Genomic DNA, 14,963 nt, shown 5'->3' with positions numbered 1-14,963 from the left:
GGGGATGGAGGGGGAATATTAGATTTAATATTACTAATTTTATTCAAAAAATAAGTATTCAGGGAGTCACATAAAAACTGGGTAGGAGGGGGTTTTAGGGTAGCTCTGTCCGAAAAAGCCAGGTCGTGGACAGTGGTGAAAAACTCCCTGGGTGTATTCTCCGCAGCCAAAATTTTTGCGGAGAAATAAGCTGTTTTTGCACCAAGGATAGCTCTCTAGTACTCTCCCAAAAGGGTGGTATATTGGATTTTCAGTATGGGACAGTAGTCCCTTCTCCACTGCCTCTCGGACCTCCGAAGGGTCAGCTTTTTCTCCTTTAAATCCTCACTGAACCACCGGTTGGCCTCCTTGAGACGTCTGACCGATATCCGCCGTAGGGGAGCTACCAGATCGCAACCTCCGGCGAGCCAGGTGTTAATGGATGCGGCTTGAGATGATGAGGACAAGCCAGCCAGGTTGGGCTAGGAATTCAGGAGGGAGGATGATAGTGACGGGAGATCAACACGACTCCAATTGCGTGCCCAGATGTTTTTGGCGAGCGGGACTTTTCCTACCGGGCTGAGGTGAAGGGAAAAAGTAATTAGGAAGTGATCCGACCAAGGACAAGGGGAGACAGATAGCGATAAAACAGGACAGTTGAGGGACCAGACCTGGTCCAACACGTGTCCGTGAATATGCGTGGGGACTTGCAAATGAGAGACAAAGTTCAAGGCCTGAAGTGATTCTGAAAAGTGTTTAGAGGAGGTACACTCATGGGGATCAGTAGGCCAATAATTAAAGTCCCCTAACACAAGGACCGAAGCATGGTTGACCACCAGGGTGGCCAAGAGGTCCTGGAGGGCTGGCAGAAACAAGGGCGAGGACTGGGGTGGGCGGTACATCAATACGCAAGTGAGCGGGGGGAAAAAATGGGTGAGCGAATAACAAAATAATCAGTGGACACGATGGGGGGTGAGGGAAGAAGTTGAAAATTTAATTCCGACCGGGCAATGAGAGCCACACCGCCCCCTGCCTTGCCAGCCGAGCGATGTGCGTGGAGGGCAACATAGGAGGGGGGGAAGAGCAGCAAGGAGGGAGGGCAGGAAAGACTCGCCAAACCAGGTCTCGGTTAAAAACAACATGTCGGGCTTATGTGTATCAAGCAAAACAAACAGCTCCTGATAGTGCCTGACCGCCGACCTAGGAAATAATTGAACTATGACATCTACATCTTCAGATATCTAATTTTGCCTCTATATGTGGTACATCATTCCCCAAGACTCTTCATAACTTTCACTGCATATCTGGATAATTCCACCGTGTGACTGATATAAAGTTTCTAGCAAGGATATGACATACTGAATTCACAGATTGATTTTTGTGGCTCCCGAGGAAAGCGTTTTTCGCCGAAATGCGCGTAGAGTACTTTACCGTCATTCTGGTCTTGGACACCTTTCTGTATTACATGGTGTCTTTTTATATAAAGTGTTGCAATTTGTGTTATTATATGTATTAATTGTATATATTTCTATCTTGAATTGTCATATAGCCTGATTAGTTTCAGTTATCTATATGATTTTTACTATGTATATTAAAAACATGTTTATTTTATAAAAATAATTTTTTCTTCTTTGAATGCTCCTTCTGCATTTTGGGTCCAGTTACTTGTTTTATCTACTGTTTAGATTGCCTAGGAATTTTTTTACACACATTTTGTCTACCCTGCCCTAGGAGTCTGTTAGAGTCAATACCCAGGAGGTCCTTGTTTTTTCACATTGGCTAAATTACTCTCACTACAGCACAGAGAGCATCAATGGGATTATTAGATGATACACTAAAAATCAACAAAAATCTACAGAACATATTACACAGCAATAAAGTATGCCTGTTCTCGCACAGCACTTCCCGGTATAGATCAGAACTTGCCACATTATCTACCTCATCCTCTCTTTTTGAAAATAAATCAAACAAAGCCAGATCCTCTTTTCCTGGTTAGACAACAAAAAAAAAAAAAAAAATTGGCCCAAATAAGAGCACAATGGAGTGCCAACAACAAACTGATCTGCAGACGGACTCCACCAACTTCCGTTTTGGTCATTTGCTTTCCTCCTTTAGGTTAGGTCCTAAAGATGAAACTCGTGACAGTTAACACTTCGGTTCTTTCAATATGACCATATCACTTTAAGCACTGCATGGGTACCTCAGTCATGTCCTTCACATGAAGCATAACAGGATTTCACGATGAAAGTTACTTAAACTTGCATTCCACTTCACTCGTGCATCTCCCTTTCAAACACAGCCAAGCCAGACCCCAACCTGTAGGCAACCCCAGTGGCACTAAGGACATCAGATGACAGGACGATGGGTGCTAATTTAATCCAATAAATAAATGAGAATTCATACATGGCAAACCACTGTAGTTGTGGGTCTACACAAGAATTGATGTTGAAAACCTCTCTCCTAATGCAGATAAAAACTAAATTGTAAGTCTTCTGCCCCATCAGTTTGTGGGCACACCACTCAATAGCATCCAAGTTCACCCTTCAGTTGCCCTCGAAGACACATGTGTACATTAACCAGTGCCCCTCTAACAATTCTTCGAGAGAAAAAAAAAATGGCTTGCGCAACAGATCAGTGAATACATTTGAGTAGAAGTGCTCCACATCTTCAAGACCAAAGTTCGAACCAGTTAGACCTGGCATCCTTGGCATGGTTTTCCCTGTCTTTTTGCTCTACCTCCTGTGATTTTGATGCTGTGCTGGATTTCGTTTTTTGCTGGCTGAGATGCTTTGGACACTTTGCCACTGCTGATAAATGTCAAGGTGCAAGTGCTCCCTGTGTAAATTGGTATTGTGATTGGTTCTTCCGGATTGGCATATTTGTTTTATATGTAGGTCCCTAGTAAAGTGCACTGAGTGTGGTTGGGCTGGTAAATCAAATTCTACCAGTGGGCCTGCAGCACTGATTGTGCCACCCACACGAGTAGGCCTGCCACTGCAGTGCCTGTGTGCGCCGTTTGTTAACATCCATGTCAACTTGACAAGTGCACCCTTCCCTTATAGTACACATAGGGCACTCCTATGGTAGGCCCAGGTTACACCCCTGGGCAGGGTGCAGTTTATGTGAAAGGTAGGACATGTACTGGTGTATGTAACATATCCTGTTAGTGAAATAATGCCAATTTCGTTTTTTTCAGTATTGAAAGGCTATCATGCCCCATAGGACAGAATGGGGAATACTTTGTGACATCTGACAAGCATATCTTCCCATAGGAACAAGATGGAAAAATTGAGTTAGGTATCCCCAAACTCAGAATTTAATAAACACATTGTAAGAAAGTGCCATCTTTCTTGCATGGTATGCCCCCACTTTTTGCTGAATTGCTGATATATTTGAGTGTGCCATGGGCTTCTGCCAATCAAGTGCCCAGGGCCTATGTGCCTTCCCTAAAACTGTTTTGAAACCTAAACCCAATTGGCATCTCTGGCCACATGTCAGCGCCTGATAAATGGTACTCTAGGTACCCATCGCACTGTGACCAGAGAAGACCCCCCTAAAGGCTGCAGCACTTATTGTGCCACCCTTAGGGGTCCTGTACCCCGACACACACAAACTGCCTTTGCAAGCAGAGTGTCTTGGTGCAGAACAAAAAAAGAGTTGAAATGGCACACATCCCTGGGTACCATGCCCACAACACACTGCCCTGGCATACTTCTAGCTGGGTTCCCCATGCCAGTGGTGTGGGTACAGGTGCATGAGCCCTGTACCCCTACAGAACTCTGGTCCATTCCTGGGCACTGAGGGTACAGTGCTGCCTTTAAGAGTATATGGTGCTGGGAGGTAGTCATACTGAACTCCACAGCACCATGATGGCTACACTGAAGACTGAGAAGTTTGGTATCAAACTTCTCAGCACATTAAATCCACACTGATGCCAGTCTGGGATTTAATGCACAATGCACGACAGAGGGCAACTTAGAGTTGCCCCCTGAAACTAACCCACAACATGTGTCCTGACTGACAGGCTGCCACCCAGCAGACATGTTGCTGGACCCCTGGGTAGAGAGCCATCCGCTCTCGTGGGCCTGCAACAATACACATCCTGGGGCGAGATGCTAGGCCTCCGCCCCCAGGATGGGCAGTGAGAGCTTCAAAGGCATGTCGCCTTTGTGAGCTTCCCCAGGCCACTTGCTGTACTCAGCACTTGGCACCCACCGGTTCTGACCCCGACTCTGGTGGGAAGACAGGCGGGAAAACTTAAGTGAGGAAAAGGAGTGTGCCAGCCTCTGTCAACCCCACCCCTCAGGTGGGGGAGGCGAGGTGAAGCACAACTCCGGGCTCTCGTCATCTTGAGGATGGGGAGCCTTACTCAGAGATAGGCTCCTGCCCCCCTCCCACTGGACAGTGGCAGGAGTGGGGGTGTACTCACCCCAGGGAAGGGACCCATTGGTCCTTGACTTTCCCTACCTGTAACACCCCTAAATTTAGTATTTAGGGGCAGCCTGAACCTTCCTTCCTCAGATCCCCATTCCAAAACTACAAGAAGAAAGAAGACCTGCCGTGCAGCTGCTAAAAAGAGGACGACACCTACTGACTTGGCCCCAGCCCTACAGGCCTGTCGACCCTGGAACCTTCTCCTGCTAAATCCCAGTGACTTCTGTGGTCAGCAACCTCACAAACCCCGGTGTGAGAAAGTGCCATCTTTCTTGCATGGTATGTCCCCACTTTTTGCTGAATTGCTAATGTACTTTGACTGAGTGTGCCACTCTCTGGCCACAGGTAAGCCACTGGTAAATGGTACCCGGGGTACTGTGACCAGAGAAGACCCCCCCAAGGGCTGCATCACTTATTGTGCCACCGTAAGGGGCACTGTACCTTGAGACACACACACACACCGCCTTTGCAGGGTTATTGTCTTGGTGCAGAACTAAACAGAGTCAACATGGAACACATGCCTGTGTGCCATGCCCACAAACACTGCCCTGGCATACCTCAGTGACCCCTGGGCGCTGTAAGTGCAGTGATGCCATTAAGAGTATATGGTGCTGGGAGGTTGTCATTACGAACTCCACAGCACCATAATGGCTACACTGAAGACTAAGATGTTTGGTATCAAACTTCTCAGCACATTAGCACATTAAACACACAAAATTGCCAGTGTGGGATTTAATGTAAAATGCACTACAGAGTGCATCTTAGAGATGCCCCCTGAAACCTAACCAACTCCTAGTGCCCTGACTGCGTAGCTACCAAGGCTGCCACCACCAGACATGTTTCTGGGCCCATGGGTCGAGAGCTTGCCGGTCTCTGCAGCCAGAAACAATGCACATCCTGGGACGAGGTTACTCCCCCAGGATGGGCAGGGGAAGCTTCCAAAGGTATGCCGCCTTTTGTGAGCTTCCTCAGGCCAATTGCTGTACTCAACAACTGACCCCCAACGGTTCTGACCCCCACTCTGGCGGGAAGACAGGCGGGAAACCCTAAGTGAGGAAAGGGGGTGTGCCAGCCACTGCCACCCCACCCCAAAGGTGGGAGAGGCGAGGTGAAGCACAACTCCGGACTTCCTCCATCCTAAGCATGGGGAGCCCGACTCAGAGATAGGCTCCTGCCCCCCTCCCACAGGAGAGGGGTAGGGGGAGTGTACTCACCCCAGGAGAGGAGCAGGATAGAGGGGTGTACTCACCCCAGGGGAGGGACCCATTGGTCCCTGCCCTTGCCCTACCTGTAACACCCCTAAATTTAGTATTTAGGGCCACCCTGAACCTTCCTTCCTCAGATCCAGATTTGAAAACGAAAAAGAAGACCTGCCGTGCAGCTGCTAACAAGGACGACACCAACTGACTTGGCCCCAGCCCTACCGGCCGGTTGATCCTTAAACCTGCTCCTGCTAAATCCCGGCGTCTCCTGTGGTCAGAAAGGATTAGTTACTTACCTGTAATCCTAGTTGTCTTCCAGGGGTATCCTTCATACATACATACATACATACATAAACACATACACATACACACATACACACACATACACATACATACATATATACACATATACATATATACACATACACATATATACACATACACATATATACATATATATATTCGGCATAGAACGTCGGCAGCAGCATGCAGCAGCGGCAAAGTAGACGAAGCAAACCCAAATCTGTGAATGTGGTAAGTTTATTTCAGTAAATCGCTCATCACCACTCCGCCATGACGCGTTTCGGTGCCAACAGCACCTTGATCACATGACAATCGCTACAAGGCGGGCGTGCTCATTTTAAATTACTTGGAGCCAATCAAAGTAACGTCATAGACATAAAAGACGTATATTGCAAAAAATTACTGCATAAATGCAAAGCTGTATATGTACACATAAGTAGGGCAATGTTGATACTCATAGTTTTACACAATAGAAATAATAGGATTGGTAAAATTGATGATATGTGCAAAATCATGCTGTGCAAATGAATTTAAAATTCAATAAATAAATGTATAAATACATATAAATATATACTCATAAAATTTTTCAGAATTCATGTATATACATTCACACAATTGATTAATTCTCATTAACAGTAGTAGGTTAAAAATAAATATAAATAACCAATTTGCTAAAAGCTTAAAACCCTTTGTTAAAAGAATTCTATACTTCCTGAGAAAGTGCATGATACGGGAGCGGTCGTTGCACAATGCATATGCCGCTCCTACTATGTACCCATTGTTACCTACTGACATATACAATGCAAAAGAAATATTATATCACTTAACTACTCCAAGCTAATTGTGCAACCCCGTGAATATTAAAGAAAATGTGATATTAAAAGATGATATTTGGTCTGAGGCAGATACTATGTTCTTGAAATAAAGATATGCTAGAGTTAAAAATAGAATATAGAATGATTGGAGTTACAGATAAGTGTAGCAGTCCTCCCCTGCATTGAGTCCATTTGGGCTCTTAGTGTCGAGTAAGATGAGAGGTCTTGTTTCCAATCTGCGCAGTAATAGATCACGGTCCCCTCCCCTTCTCTGGGGAGGGACTGTGTCTATCACGAAATAGCGCAAACCAGCAGCCTTTTTATTGTGCATTAACTCAAAATGTCTTGCTACCTGATACGTTGTGTCTCCATTCGTGATGGCCCTAAGGTGTTGGAGTATCCGTTTATGTACTTGTGGCCTTGTACTTCCCACATAACGTAAGCCACAAGGGCACTCCAACACGTACACAGCATATTCGGTACGACACGTCAACTTATACCTGATGGTAGTCGGTATTTTGTTGAAAGGCGTAGTGTATTCCTTCTTACTCACTCCATTCTTGCATGCCTTGCAGGTTGGACAGCGTAAGAACCCTTTGCTCTTGTCCATCCATGGAATCTCGACTCGGGTTTCAGGACTGCTAGAAACCAGACAACTGCCCAAAGATCTTGCCCGCTTATAGGCAATCAAGGGAGCCCTCTTAAAATGATTACCTATAACTGGATCACTAGAAATTAGTGACCAGTTGCGTTTAATAATATCTGATGGTACGGTGCTGGTTACTGTAAGTTAGAATCAATCTAGTTATATTCTCCTCCTGTGGTTTGGTTGTCTGTAAAGCAGTGGAACTTGTTAGAGTGGTTGTATTAGGGGTATATATATATATATATATATATATATATATATATATATATATATACATATATACACACACACATATATACACACACATACATATACACATACACATACATATGCATATATATATATTCACTTAAAAAACCATAGGTTTCAGGCCTTATATAGTTAGGAATTGGCATTTAAAAAACCATTAAAATTGCTCCTATATAGTTAGCTATATTTCGCGCACCCGCAATCCACTGCTGATGATGTCACATATTACATCATTCGTGACATGGTCAGAGACATCACTGATGGCATCACTGACGGCATCACTGACGGCATGGCATCACTGACGGCATCACTGACGGCATCACTGACGGCATCACTGACGACATCACTGATGACATCACTGATGACATCACTGATGACATCACTGATGACATCACTGATGACATCATCCAGTGACTGTTTCTGTAAAGTTTAAATATGTTTTACATATTGAAGAATGAGTGGATGTATAAGTGTCTGGATAAAGGATTTAGTAGGTGCGTGACTGACTGTATGAGTGAGTGATTAAATGTGTTTTACTAAATGCATGGGTTAGTGACTAAACTGTCTGAATGTGTGCATCAGTATGTCGGTTGTTGTGTAAGCTGCTGCATGCGTTGATCAGTAGCTATATGAGTGGCTATATGGGTTATTGATTGGTTGCCCAAGTATTTGAATGGGAGACAGAGTGTGTGTGTGGGTGGCTGGGAGGTGTGTGACTGTGCATAGATGTGTGAGCAGTTGATTCACTAGGTGTATGAGGTCAAGAGTGCATGTTGAAATAGCTATATGGGCGGTTGACTGTGTGCATGGGTGTGTTGGTGAGTGAATGGATATCTCAGTGCTACATGTCCAAGTAAGTACATATGTAAAACACAGTGCATGTGAGAGCTGGCATATATAAATGACTATACATGAGTCAGTGAATGTGCGAGTGGCTGTATGGATCATTGTGTACTTGTATCAGTGATTGTATAATTGAGTAAGTATGTGTTAGTATATGTTTGAATAAGTAAGGTGTGTGTATATAACTGTATAGTTGAGGAAATGGAAGTGTGATTGATTCTTTGCATGACTGACTAGGTGTGCAAGTAACTCCATGGATGAGTGGCAGTGTGTGAGTGTATGTATGTATGTCTGTATAGGTGTATGAGTGCATATGATAAGTGTTGTATTGATGAGTGACTGTATGTATGGGTGCACATCAATGTGAGGGTATTTGGAGTTGCAGACGGGGCATCTCTTGAACGGGCTCCGTTCCATCGTCGTCTTAGTTGGGGCCTTTGGTGTCGAAAAGGCAAACGGCCTTCGACGTCCTGTTCGAAGAACTGGATGAAGTATAGGCACCGAACGAGACAATACCGACGCCCCGAAGGCCTTTTGGCCCTGCGCAAAGAGTTCTATACCGATTCAGAACTGGAGGCAAGAAAGTACATCCGAACCCAATGGCGGAAAAAAACTATCGGAGGATGGAGAGGATGCCCATGCGCACTGTAGTCCAGGAGAGGAGCCACCTATCTCGTGATACATCGAAGACTCTTCCAGGACAACAATGTGCAATCATCCGGACCCAACACTAGGCGGCGATCTATGCACAGATATGAATTCAGCAGCCCACATGCCTCGAGCCTGCACCACCAGCGGCACAGGGGCGGGCTGGTGCAGAGGTCAAAATTGGAGTTCAACCCAATGCTTTCCAATGGAGACAGGGGGTGCCTGGAGCCATACTGCTTGCAGGTAGGTAAATCAGTTTGGCGGGCCAAGATTTGGTGGTTAGCAAAAGCACAGGGTGGGCCAGAAAGCAGCACAAAACATACACCACCAGCAGCATAGGGGCGGCCCGTGCCAATTCGAGGTCAGGCGCCTAAAGCTTTTCAATGGGGATTCTTCTTTCGGCAAAGAGGCTGCAGGCTTGGCACCGGAGGTAGACCAAGAAACTTGTGATGTAGAGGGTCGTAGGAACACAGTTGGTGCCAGGGCACCTTTCAACATCGGAGTCTTCTTACCAGAGCCAGTCGGGGGGAGCCTCTGGATTCATACTGCAGGCACCATTGTGGAGGGCAGGAGAAGCCAGTCAAAGCTGGACAGGAGGCATTAACCTTCTACCCAGGATGTCCATTGCTTTTGGTCCCATAGAGCAGGTGCTTTTTACCCAGGAGTCCAAAAACATGTATGGTGGTGGCTGGCTGCCTACAGCCGGTCAGAGATCACATCAGGGTTGGTAGGGATTCAGAGGGCAGCTCTGAGGTGCTCTCAAGGGTCTTGGTACAAGAAATCCTACAATGGCATCAGTATGGATTTATTAAAAGGAGTAGTTTGGTACCAAACACTCCTGTGAAGCCATCATAGTGCTGTGGAGCTCGAGTTGTCGAGTTCCCAGCCCATGTATTCTCTATGGCTTCCCTGGCACTTACAATTTTTGGAAATGGGTAAAGGCATATCTGCCCATGCATCTGTAGTATAGTGATCCCTGCCTAAAGGCTGAGAGGCCTGCCAGAGGGTTGACTTACCTATGCGGTTAGGAGTGGTAGCTGGCATGGCACCCAGGCATGGTGCCATGTCGACATTGTCGTTTTCTCCCTCATATGGACAAGCAGGCTGCAAGAGCAGTGGCATTGTCCCAGGGAGGAGAGTCCCAAGGGACCATCTTTCGCCCTCCGGCCTGCAGTGCCCAGGGTACCATTTACTAGGGACTTGCAGTGGGCAGAAGTACCAATTGGGGGTTTGTTTTTAGAGAAGGAGCACTGGACCAGGGAACCTGGTTGGCAGGAACCCTGTGCACTACATTTTAAACCACATCAAAACCAGGCAAAAAGTGTAGGGCTAACCATGCAAAAGTGGCACTTTTTCACTCTATGACCAAACTCATTTTAACATTCAGTATTAAAAATTACTTGTGAGAATATAAAGAATAATCAAAGTAAAAACTGAAAGCAGAATACTTTCCATCCACAGAAAATCTTTCAATGCTAAACATTAAGTATTCTTGAACATGGTGGAATGCAGCTGCACTGAAAATAAACATGGACTACCTACTTCAGAATAGTTTTTGCACTACTGCAGTCTTCAAATCGAATGGAATAACCAACTTCCTGTCCCAACATGACATCCATTTCATCAGCAACTCTTTGTGCAACACTCATTGCAGCTACTCTTCTGGGCTGGGTGCAGGCAACGCCCCTCTTTGGGCCAGGTAAGGACCGCATATAGTCAACACACCACTGTGGGATCTATTCCGATGACAACAAAAAAAAATAGAATTAGTTAACAAAATGGGTTACATTTTAAGTGAATGCACATATAAGATGATTACTCGGTTTGAAATGGACATGCATTCTACAGGGTCATGAACATGGAGATAAATACTTCTTTCTTCTCCCTTTATCTACCACCAATGTCAAAAATAAAGTATACTAAGATTCTGCAACCCAGACTGAGGAAATGGGGTGTATCATCTGGTGTGGTAGTGCGACCTCACAGTGTAATACACTTACCAACCCTATTAGGGCCCTTGGGTTACGTCTGTCAAACCCCCAGCTCAATCCTGGGTAGTTGTGGCTCTGAGCAGCAAGGCGCACACAGAGGAACAAGTGTTAAACATTTTAAACCGCACAAAAGCAATTGAAGAAAATTGAACACACTCAAGAAATCAGACACCAATTTATAAAAATAGGTTGCATTTTTATAAACATTTAGACACTAGAATGAAAAAATATCTACTGGAGGGATCCGGAGATATAGATTTTACAAGTAATAACAAGTCTGAACTTTTTCCCCACCGCAAACAAGCAGTGGCAAAGTCAATAAAGTGGACACCTAGAAACGTTTTCAAAGAAAACATAGGTAAGTGTCCTTGCCATCATTTAGAAGTACTTTGGATGACCAACTCCGGCAGGGAGCAAGTTAGCAGGACCAGCAAGGTCTTCAAAAACAGTTACCTTCCAAAGAGAAGCCGTCCTTTAACAGTTCCAGCAACTTTTTCCTCTTTGCAATGCATTCCTATGAAGAGGTCCGGAAGCAAAGGATAAAGGATGCTGAAGCTGCTCTAAGAAGGCTGTGAATGTGACGCGGTAGACGGGGGTCTTCCTACAGGGATTCCTTGGTCCACGAAAAGCTGGTTGCAGGGTCGACGTCCCACAAAGACCTCTCCAGTCTGGCCGAAATCCAGTCACCTCTGGAACACCCGTCGCTCATTGTCGTGGTCACAGGTCAAACCTTCCTGAATAGACAACTTTCCTTCTGAGGGTCCCCGCAACACTCCGACAACACTCTAGGGCTCAGCACATTCTGAGGCAAATCCGTGAGTCAGATCTTGGTCCTCTGTGCTGCACGGCAGAAGTGGTAGAGACTTGAAGACTTCAGCCTACCTACTTACCCCAGCAGGCTTCGTCAGCTGATGTGTCCCTGTGCTGCAATGAGGAGGTCAGTCAGCTGGCCATTAGAGTTCTTTTGGCTGGGCTCGCGAGACAACTTTTGAGCAGGACATGGCAGGCACTGGCCCTCTCTTCGCTAGCCAGCAAGTGCAGTACTCGTTGGTGCAGACTCTTTGCTGGTCCCATGGTGCAGAAGGGCAGTCCTTCAGAGTCGGTCGAGATTTGATGTCTGGGATCCAGGGTTGCCCCCTTTATGCTCTGAAAGTGCACTTAGGGCAGAATGTGGTTGGTAGCCAACGGGCTACCAGGTTCCCTCTTACTTGGTAAATACTTCTTGTGGAGTTTGACATCGGTCTATTCCAGTATGCACCATTCTGCCCACGACAACGATGGCAAAACCTCTCACAGGTGTACAGACCTCACTAGCCTACTCTCTTGGGTGAGGCCATCTCAGAGCAACACACCCCTGGGAAAACCGGCTTGGCAACAGGCTTCCCCTCTCTGCTCCCTATGCCAGCCGTCCCCCTGGTGCTACACATCTGCTTTTCAAAGACAACTTCACCTCTAAAGCCTGGCTTTTGGGGCCAACACCCACATGGATTCCTGCAGGAGAGCGGTGACACCACCCTGGCCTGCAATCCTTCATTGTTCTCCTTCCTGAGAGTCGTTAGCACATCGCTCCAGGGGGGCAGAAAACTGTCTTGTGGGGCGGCCTTCATGTCAAGTCAGAGGAGTTTTAAATCAACAAAGGGGCAGTTTTGCTAAAGCTGGACACTGCAACAAGTTATATTAAGCCTGTCTTGTACCTGAAGTAGAAACTAATTAAACAAAGTGGTTTGATAAATTGGACAGACAATTCAGGATTTCTTAATTCGCGAAATAATTGAGAAATCAGCTGTAGAGCACGACGACCGCAATATTTATCTGTTTGGGGCAGAAAATCTCCCTCAGACAGGAAAAAAGTGGTGCCATCTTACTGGCTGCAGTACACCTTCTTATCATAATTATGACCCTTTCTTATGTTTTTCACCTGCCTCACTTGATGATGTTATCACTCATTTCATCCACTAAATCGGGTTCCCCTTTGGACCCTTGCCCTCCTTCTGTGATGCAAAAACTCACAGAGGTGATCGCACGCCCCCTCATGGAGATCTGCAACACTGCATTTCAGACAGGCCAATTTCCTAGTATATGGAAGAAGGCTGTTATAAAACCCCTTCTGAAAAAACCCTCCCTAGACCCTACAGCCGTCGCCAGCTATAGACCCATTGCGTGTCTACCCTTTGCCGCCAAAGTATGAGAATCCATGATGAATAGACAGCTTTCAGAGTTCGTTGAGACCCACCAACTTCTCGATGAATCGCAGTTTGGCTTTAGGAAAGGGCATGGGACAGAGACCGCCCTGATTAAGGCCTCTGACGAGATCAGGGCGATCATAGATCGGGGGGGGGGGGGGGGGGGGGGGGGTTGGGGGGCGGCTGTCCTCATCCTTTTGGATTTGTCAGCGGCCTTTGACACGGTCGACCATGTCACCCTAGTCGACCGTGTCACAGCTCTGGGCATAAGCGGTCTGGCCAAGGATCTCATTTCATCTTTCCTGGCAGACCGTACCCAGACTGTAAGGCTGGGAGATTTCTACTCACCCACCTCTGTACTCCCCTGTGGAGTCCCACAAGGTTCCTCGCTAAGTCCCATGCTATTTAACATTTATGTAGCAGACTTAGCGAGGGTAATAAAGGCACATGGAGTATGGCTAACATCTTATGCAGATGATACCCAGCTGGTCCTGGGCATCCATAAGGACGGCTGCGCTGTGGCAGCCAACTTCCAGAGAGCTATGCTTGAGGTCAGTACCTGGATGGCCTCTAATTATCTTAGGCTCAACTCGGACAAGACCGAGGTTATGACCTTTGGAAAACTCTCTCCAGAATGGTCTTCTAACTGGTGGCCGGAAAAGCTCGGCTATCCACCTGTCCCAGTGGAAAAAGCCAGAAACCTGGGAATTTTTTTTGACAGCAAGTTGGTATTTGACCTTCATACAAACAAGGTTGTGTCGTCTTCTTTCTTTATTCTGAAAAAGATTAAGAAGCTGCTGCCTTATCTCCCTCCCTCAGCTGGGAAGACTCTGGTCTCTACCTTAGTCTTCTCCAAAATGGATTATGGAAACGCTCTCTTTCTCCATACCCAGAAGCGTGTTATAACAAAGCTGCAATCCATCCAGAATGCGGCAGCCAGGATTCTCCTGAGCATTCCTCGCCGCAACTCCACCACTCTTGGCATTCGTCAACTCCACTGGCTGAGAGTAGAGAGCTGCATTAAATTCAAGGCCCTCTGCATTGCATATAAGGCAGTACACGGCATAGGACCCAGGTTCCTGACGGAAGCCTTTCAGCCATACACTCCTAGACGGCAATTAAGATCGGCCAATACCAACCTCCACACTGTGCCACGCACAAGAACGGCCACCTGGGGAGATAGACGTTTCTTGGTGGCCACCCCAAAACTCTGGAATCTTCTGCCACATTCCATCAAAACTGCCCCGAACCTGATGAGCTTCCGCAGGCTCTTAAAAAGGTGGTTATTTAACCAGTGAGAGGATGACTGCCCACAGTAGCTCCACAGCGCCGAGACACCCCAGGGTATTTGTTGCGCTATAAAAATTACGTAAATAAATAAATACACGTGACACTAGAGATTACTGAATCTAAAGTACAATTGTGTCAATGGGACCTTATTTTGTTTGAAAATGTATTTTCTTCCTTTTATTTCTGTCCCAAGGCTGCACTTTGGAAGGCGAAAAACTTTTAACAAGACATTTACAGAAATGTGTTTTTTTTCTTTTTTGGATCCATTTCTCAGTGAAATGAATGAAGGAGAGAAGAAGAAAAAGAGGTTACGTGCCCTTTCTTAAGGTCACAGTTTTCAGCAGGTGAGGAGTGGGATAGAGACAGAATGAGGGGGGAGA

General features: G+C 46.2%; 1 protein-coding gene across 1 annotated transcript in view; it reads right to left on the bottom strand.

Moving 5' to 3' along the window:
- DHX15 (DEAH-box helicase 15) overlaps window positions 1-14,963 on the bottom strand; it is a 257,979-nt gene that overhangs the window by 190,471 nt on the left and 52,545 nt on the right. Inside the window, exon 3 of the mRNA XM_086964023.1 lies at window positions 10,662-10,855. Within this exon, the coding sequence (XP_086820149.1) occupies window positions 10,662-10,855 (194 nt within the window). The remainder of the gene's footprint in view (window positions 1-10,661; window positions 10,856-14,963) is intronic.

Source organism: Lissotriton vulgaris, chromosome 3_2 (assembly GCF_964263255.1).
Source record: "Lissotriton vulgaris chromosome 3_2, aLisVul1.2, whole genome shotgun sequence".
In the NCBI taxonomy this organism is placed as follows: Eukaryota; Metazoa; Chordata; class Amphibia; order Caudata; family Salamandridae; genus Lissotriton; species Lissotriton vulgaris.
Note: the sequence above shows the minus strand (reverse complement) of the source record. Positions and strands in the feature narration are given on the sequence as shown.